This window comes from Microtus oregoni, unplaced genomic scaffold, assembly GCF_018167655.1.
Source record: "Microtus oregoni isolate MIOR12 unplaced genomic scaffold, Mior012 000022F_ref0000154, whole genome shotgun sequence".
NCBI lineage: Eukaryota > Metazoa > Chordata > Mammalia > Rodentia > Cricetidae > Microtus > Microtus oregoni.
The window spans coordinates 2,152,865-2,161,299 of record NW_024543081.1 but is presented as its reverse complement, the minus strand read 5'-3'; the positions used below and the strand labels follow the sequence as shown (position 1 = coordinate 2,161,299).

General features: G+C 40.9%; 1 protein-coding gene across 2 annotated transcripts in view; it reads left to right on the top strand.

The window, feature by feature from the left end:
* The first annotated feature begins 288 nt into the window (after positions 1-288).
* The window catches only part of Lrrk2 (leucine rich repeat kinase 2), a 130,257-nt gene continuing 122,110 nt past the window's right edge, over positions 289-8,435 (top strand). The window contains exons 1-3 of one of the 2 annotated variants that reach the window (XM_041672590.1): positions 289-603; positions 777-862; positions 6,365-6,474. In XM_041672590.1, coding sequence (XP_041528524.1) covers positions 450-603; positions 777-862; positions 6,365-6,474 — 350 coding nt within the window. In that variant the 5' untranslated portion in view covers positions 289-449. Of the gene's footprint in view, positions 604-776; positions 921-6,364; positions 6,475-8,435 lie in introns of those variants that run through there. The other variant, XM_041672591.1, reaches the window with a different exon arrangement.

Genomic DNA, 8,435 nt, shown 5'->3' with positions numbered 1-8,435 from the left:
GAGGCCTTTTGGCAACCAGCGCTTCCGATAACTAGCAAGCAAACAACTCATGTCTTTCCCTGCAAAAGCCACAATGGTCACCAAAAAGCCTGTGTAGCTGACCGATTTTGATTGTTAAATGCGGCATCCTGTGGGGAAAATGACTACTCTTCCTATAGAGGGAATCCTTAAAGAAGCCATTTTCCTAAAACGGGCCAACTGGGCGGTGTCCTCTTTTCCCAACGCCCCTTTGCTATTCTTAGATCGCGATCGCGGGGTGGCTGCTTTCGCTTTTCCCCACGGCGGAGTTCCCGGCGCTGCTCTGCGGCTGGGCAGGCCAGGCTGAGGCTGGGCCGGGACAAGTCGCGGTTGCCTTCTGGGCGCGGTCGGAGGCCGAGGGCTGGGCCTGCAGCGGAGGCAGCCTGAGCAGCAACCTTCCAGGCTCGCCGCCCCGCAGTCGCAGCCACACCATGGCCAGTGGCGGCTCGCAGAGCTGCGAGGAGGAAGAGGAGGAGGCTCTGAAGAAGTTGATAGTCAGGCTGAATAATATTCAGGAAGGCAAGCAGATGGACACGTTACTCCAGCTCCTGGAGGACATGCTGGTGTTCACCTACTCCGACAGAGGTACTGCCGGCAGCCCCTCCCTCCTCTGCAAACTTTATCCTGCACTTGGGGTGCTAATCTTAGGCATTCCACTCCTTTCTTCAGGGAGGAAGGATCTGGAATCCCGGGAAGGTCGAAAGGATGCTGTGGGTTGTGACTTTGTTTTCTTTTCCCACTACCGTCTTCTTTTCCAGCCTCCAAGTTGTTTGAAGGTAAAAATTTCCACGTGCCTCTGTTGATCGTCCTGGACTCCTACATGAGAGTCGCCAGCGTGCAGCAGGTAAAGGGACCGTCCCTTCTGTTCTGAAGATCCTTATACAAAAGGACTTACGGTCCAGGTACTTGAGATTAACATTAAGAGGGAAACCTTGTCAATTGTTAGCAGAGGAAATGCAACTTTATTAACTGACAGAATCTAGATGGTGGTAGGGGCAAACTGAAAAGAGTTCTCTTATTGGCAAGGTGAGTTCATTAACCTTTCAAGCTAGTCTAAGAATTTCCCTAATGTACAGTGTGTTTTAAATAGAGCGGCGCTGTGATTAGTTCCAGCAAATGGGGGCGGGGAGGGGGTGTCAAGTATACCGCAAACTTTTGTAGGCTCAGCTTGTTTTTATGGTTTTAAATGAGGAGACAGATTGCAAGGCTTTCCCTGCAGTGTACCTTGCAGTGTCTAGAGAAAGTGATGCTTCCGGAGTCCCCCTGGGCTTACACTTCTACCCTGCATCTATTGTCACACAAAATGGAGACAAAAGTGTAACTTCTAGGATCTGTGTCACAGAAAGCCCAGAAGTAGGCTAGATAATTAAATATGACTTTCAAAGCAGGCCCAGATAGTTAAGAATGTCTTTCGGCCAAGAAGGAATTACTCCTGAAGGTGCTAACTTCCTTTGGAGTTTTGCCATTTGGGGAATTGAAATCAGTTTTGTCATCCAAGTACTAAGACTTGTAGGGGAACTCTGTGGAGGGGCAGCGAGAATATTCCTTCATGCTCATTCTAGTGACTAGACAGAAATGAGGCTTATTTCACTCTCCAAATCCCCCTTCCTCCTTCAGGTTTGTCCGGTGAAGTCCAGACTGCCTGGAACTTGCTTTCTTCCCGCCACAAGCCCCCACCCCCAGTGCAATGATTACAGCTGTGTAGCATCACACCCGGCTTTAGTTTCCTTTTATAAATCACGCATATATTTGCAACAATGTTTTTTTCAATTATGAAATACCTTCTGACTAATAATTTTTAGGTTATTAGGAAACAAAATCAAGAGAAAGATGGAGGCATGATAAAGAAACTGTTCTTTTTAGCACCCACGGAATATGAATAATTTTTAAGGAGATTTCTACTCTCCACCTACAGTATCCTTCTTGCTTCATATTCAAAAGTGTCTAATTCTGGTTGCCTACACTGCCAGGGCTATACTTGGTAGACTCACCCCTCCTTGGTAAAAAAGCTGGGAAAAATTGGCCCCTGTTTTTCAGTCAACAGGCTCGTAAGAGTAGCAGAATTGAGAACCCATGGGAGTCTGGAACACATCCCTTGCTTAATTCTCTCTCCTTTCTTCTCTTCCTCCTGCTTCTGTCTGTCTCATTCTCCTGTGTCTGTCTGTCTCTGCTCAACTCTGTCTCTCCTTGCCTCCTTTCTCTGTGCTGAAGATCAAAACACAGGACTTGGAATGTGCTAAGGCGATTAAACATTCTAATTTCCTCCTTCCTGACCCCTACTTTTTCCTCCCCCTCATTTTTTTTCTTCCCTCTCTGTGTCTACCTCTCCCTCTCCCAATTCTTTTTTTTTTGTTTTTGTTTTTTTTTTTTTTTTTTTTTTTTTTTTTTTTTTTTTCGAGACAGGGTTTCTCTGTGGCTTTGGAGCCTGTCCTGGAACTAGTTCTTTAGACCAGGCTGGTCTCGAACTCACAGAGACCCGCCTGCCTCTGCCTCCCGAGTGCTGGGATTAAAGGCTTGCGCCACCATCTCCCGGCTTCTTTTTTCTTCTTTATACTCCTCCATTTCCTCTTTCTCCTCCCCCTCCTTCATTCTCAAGTGTTTTTTTTTTCTTTTGTGTGTATATGTGTGTGTGTGTGTGTGCGCGCGCGCACGTGCACGCATTCTAGGAATTAAACACAGGGCTTTTAGACAAGCACTCTACCAGAGAACTAGCTACACACCCAATCAAGACACTCTAATTCTTGATTCTAGAAAATGCTCAAGTGTGGGCTCCCTTGTCTGCATTAGTTATGATGTTTTTTGGGCGGGTGTTGGGGCATCAAAGTGTGTTAGGAAGGAACAGCCTTTGGTTTAGTAATTTAGCAGAATAAAATCAGTACTCTCAGTGTTCTATATGCATCTATCTGCAAAGGACTTTATGCATGTTACACTGGTAGATTCTTATTGAAATTTCTTTGCCTTTGAAGCAAGCTGACCAAAGTTCCTTCATATCAACTCAGTTAAGAGTGATATGAAGCTTGTAAGAGAGTGAGGACTCAGATCTATTCATACCTTCAGAATCTCCATCAGTTGGTGTTGAATTCATAAGATGTTGTGTAAGCAAGCAAAAGCACAGATACTACAAGCATACACAGTGGCCACATCATCATTGGTCCTATCAAAGGGGATGTAGAAAGGATTATCTCTCTGCCAAGATTTCAACAGTCTACAGGAAAGTAATATTTTCTTTTAAATTTCTTTACATAATTGGTGTAGTTAGTATGAACATCCTTTCCTATTTCTGGCATCCAATTATCTAGCAGTACCAAATGAAACACTCTTGGTGAATGTAAGGAGTTTGGAGAGTTCTCTTCAGAAATGTGAGTTAAAGTTTCTTGTTAGAGTCATCTAAAATGATATTCCAGACTCTGGATTTTTATGCTTTTCTTGATTTGTGCTTCTTTGCAAATGCAGATCTTGGAGAATTACTATCAAGCTTGCCCTGTGTATTCCTCTTCGTGTATGGCATTTTCTTTTTCTCCTCAATTTTGTTTCTCTTTTCCCAAGTAGTTCCAACCTTTGAAGAAGGAGACCAAAATAAACGAAAGAGAGTTAAGTGTTTATTAGGGGGATGCTTGAGCAACTATAATGGAGAAAAGGCTGTGACTGGCAAATCTGTGCAGGGCAAAATCTTTCTCTTTTTGAAAGATAAGTTCCTAATTGAAAGATTAATGCTTCGCTTGTTACCCCTGCTTTGATGCTGGAGACTTCACGTAGTCACTGAAGCTCCACTCATTGACTGCAGGCTCAGCTGCTTGAATGGATCTTTTCCAAGCAGTTATTGATGCTGTATTATTAACAATCTGAGCAAAGCAGGCTTTCTCAGCGAGTCAGCCGTCCAGGTATGGACAGGAGTTCAGCATCCTAGAACACATGTCCCCACTAGAAGCCCTGGAGAATGCTACTTTCTTAAATGCCTGGCCAAAAGGCTTCATATAGGTTTAAAAAATATCTCAGAAGCAGTTGGTTTCCATGACATCTGGATTGTTACTATCTGTTCTGCTTACCTGGCGGGAAGGAGGGTATTCAACTTAAATATACCTTAAACTTAAAATAAAGGAGGGTTAAAAAAAATGACAGTTAGATATGTCTTTTAAAGGAAGTTGTAATTATTTGAAGGGAAGAGTGGCAACATAAGGCAATTCATGCGTCATTCAAAAACAGTAAATAGACTGTAAATAGACATGCTGTAAATAGACGAGACTGTAGAGAGAACATATGGATGTTTATCTTTGTGAGGTGCCTCCTTTCTCCTCATGTATACACACAGATGTGTGCTACTGCTCCATAGCGAGCGAATATGAATTTCTCACCTTGCCATTCGGCTCTTTGCATCATTTGTCTTTACTTCCCTGTCCAGCCTTGTCCAGCTGCAGTCTCCTCCCCTCTACATAATTCTCGTCATGAGCTCCCCGCTCATCCTACAGCACATGAATTTTAAACTGTGGCCGAAATCTTACATCCACCACATCGTGTCTTGCTTTGAGTAGTTCTGACTCACAGTGAGTCTTACTTCCAGGATTCATATACTTTAGTATTTATCATCAGTCATTCTTAGATACCTTTGCATTAACTGTGCTCTACCTTAATGGAAATTTTCTGTTTCCTGAGCATATTAAGTATAGTTCTTTAGCATGTAGGAAGAATGGAAGGTGTTTCAGATTTACAGAAGTAGTAGAAAGGGTGGATTGATCTCTGAGTTGGAATCATGGGTCCCTATATTTTCCAGAGTGAAAGAATGACTTGTTGATGTTGGGGTCATGTCCAGTGAACTGTGCAAAGGCATTTAAAAACGGGGGCTACTTAGATGGCTCAGTGGTTGAGAGCACTTGATGCTCTTTCAGAGGATCCTATTCTGTTTTCCAGCACACAAATGGTAGCTTTCAACACTGTGTGTAATTCCAGTACCGAGTGTACTTGCTAGTTTTTGTCAACTTAATGCAAGCAAGAGTTCCTGGGAAGGGAGAACCTCATTTGAGGAATTCCCTCCATTGGACTGGCTGATAAACAAGTCTCGAGGGCATTTTCTTGATTAATGATTGTCGGAGGGCCCAGTGCCCTCTGAGCAGTGTCTTCCCTGGAGAAGGAGGTTATGGATTGTTCAAGAAAGCAAACTGAGCAAGTCAGTGAACAGCTCTTCTCCACAGGCTCTGATTCAGTTCCTACCTCCAGGTTCATGCCTTGAGTTCTTGCCTCAGCATCTCTTGAGGGTAGATTGGAAGCTATAAGATGAAATAAACCCTTTCCTTCCTGAGTTGTTTTTCATTCATAGTGTTTCTGACAGCTTTAGAAATGCTAAATGTAGCATTGGAAGATCTGACACCATCTCCTGACCTCAAAGCATCAGACACAAGGGTGGCATGTATGCAAACACGCAGGCAAGACATTCAAACACATAAAATCAACAAATCCTTAAAAAAGATATATGTAAAATATATAAGCTTATAAAATATATAAGCTCTGCCATCATGCATTACTGCGGAGAGTTTTAGGGTAGAGTTAGACACTGAGGGGCATGTAAGGGGCACTTAGGTTTTTTTTTTTATCTACTATTATAGCTTCTTTTCTTTTCCAAGTAACAGATGTAGGTTCAATCAGAGGACACTCCTGCTCATAGGCCCCTATTACCCAAAGCCAGTCATTTCCCGTTGCTACAAAAATCTTCAGCTTCAATTCTCTATTCCAAGTTCCCCTCTCTTTCTATAATCAAAATCTTGAATTCTTGGGAAAGATGTCAGATATTTACACGTTGTAAAAGTAATAAGGTATGGGTATAGCCATTCTTGCTTAATAATTTTAGTGTGCCCTTAAAAATTGTTCTTTATTTTGTTTGATTTAGATGATAAGGATATCTATTGGTCTATTTGGTATTTATTCAGGAATGCCACAATACTTTTGCGTTTTAAAGCAATGTGTAGTCTTAAATACACACCTCACTTTCATTTCACAGAAGGCATTTTTAGGGCTTTGTTTTGTCTTAAAATGATTATTTAAAAAGGATATCATGATCTGTTCCATTAAAACAAGACATTCATGATTGGCTCGTAGAGTGTGAATCTTTAAAAGTGTGGATATGGGACTGGGGACATAGTTCAGTTGGTATAATGTTTGCCTGCTATACAGGAATCCCTCAGCTGGATCATCCTCAGCATAACGTAAACAGGGTATGGTGGTACACGATTTTGAATTCCAGCATTTTGTGTGGAAAGGAGGATCCATGGCTACAATATGAGTTCAAGGATACTTTGGGGTGTATGACACAGTATCTTGGGGAAAAAAGTAAATATTTATCTTTTTTTGCTTTTAGGTAGGATGGTCACTTCTGTGCAAATTAATAGAAGTTTGTCCAGGGACCCTGCCAAGCTTAATAGGACCCCAGGATATTGGAAATGATTGGGAAGTCCTTGGTATTCATCGGTAAGTATGACAGATGCGTGAAAAAAAGCTGCACCGAAAAATTATATGTGGCACCCTTTGCCCATCCGAAACCATTCTGATAAATTCCTTAATGCAGATGTGTTTTTCTTAAATCAATAATTTGCATTTGTAGAAATCTTTAAACTTTGTGAATTAGAAAACTAAGATTGACGGTGAAATATCAGATGAGATGATAGTTAATAACACAGTTCGATGATTATATAAGTGGTTAAGTTGTAGATCTTTGAGTATGACTTAAGACAAAGGAAGACAAACCTTTTACTATTGATGGTGGAACTGATATAATCCATGAGTTCTAAAAAAAAGAACAAACCCATAGTGTCTGAGAAGTTAACTTCTGTAAGCATTCATTTCAAGGTTCTGCTTCACTGCCTTCATGTGCACATTTGCCTGTATCTGTGCATGCTAATCTCAGTGAAAGTAGACTGGTTTTCAAGAGGAAGAGAAAAGAGGAAATTAATTCCTGTCAGCCCTTTGAAGCCTCGTCTATGTGACTATTTACCAGCCATTTGACTGCAGCTGTCAACATAATGTCTTCAATAAGACCACATTCATAGCCATAATTAGATAAGAATTTTTGAAGAAAAATTTGTTTCTGGGAAAATCCTTTAAAAATAATTTAGTTTCTGGAGACTTATAAAACTATCTTCTGTCATTAGGTTCCCTAATACGTAGGGCCACAGTTATGAAGATATTTTACTTCCAATGCTACGTTGCTTGAAAAAATACATTTTATTAGAAATTGAATATTATAATATTTATCAGGAAATGTATAAGGGATAGAACACTGTTCTGTCCCTAAAGGAGCTATTATGGATAGGTCTTAGCATTTGCATGTTTCTCCAGTTCAAATATGTAGTTGCACCATCTCAAGAGTATGGTTTTAGAAAAACAGCCATTTTCAAACTACTGTTTGAAAGTCCCTGTGTCAGTTCTGTAATATATGTAGTGTGTACATATGCAATTAGTCATTCTGATTTTAATTTCCTTTTGGTTTTTTTGAGAATTCCAATCTTCTCCAAGTTTATTTAATCCACAATATCAGAGTCTGCTGGAAAGCTTCCCTCCTCATATTCCAGAACAAGCCAACCCTTTGCGATAAAATTGTAAAACTACTTCTATGGAAATGATTGTTTATGTATTCACTCATTCATTCTCTTGCTTACCACTCAAGTTCATTCCTCCACCTTCATTCATTGTCTATGCTCCTGCTCTCAGTGAGATCTGGGCCTGTGACCAAGGGAGAAACCCTGTTTTCTACACTAGAACATTTGGGGAAAAATTTTGTAAGAGGTTTTTCTCTGTGGCCAAACTTTTCCCCTTCAAACTTGACCAATGCCGAAAAGGAAATCCTTTCTATAGTAATCATGTGAGGGATAGTGAGAATGTGTTTACTGTTCTAGTTAACGATGTGAGTAGAGCCTAAAGTTGAGGAAGACTAAAGTCTGCAATAGTCAACTTTATTCAGAGCATCAGACAATTTATGCCCTGAGGGTCAAGAAGAGTCACAGGAGTATAGTGTATAATCATAACGACAGCTACACACGGCAAAAACATATTTCTTTATAGAGGCAAACAAACAAATAGCAATAGCCAGTTGTAATGAATAATTTGAAATAAACTCACCCTTATCTGCTATGCATGAGAAAGGCACAAAAACATGTTCCAAGAACAATTCCATGTTTTTGAAGACACTGGGGTCACAAGATTCTTGTTCTGTTTTCTTGGCATTTTCTTACAAACAATCTGAATTTGCCTTGCATGACTCCATTCCTGGACTGTGTTCCGACAGAATGGAACAGAGAGGGGGAGGATGAGAATAAGTAGGTAGGTAACTGGCAAGATATCAACAGTACTTCACCTTGCCAGAAAACCAAAATATATGTTTTTTTATATAGACTAGGCTGTGGATGGTATTAGCTCTATTTTTTTTTCAACAA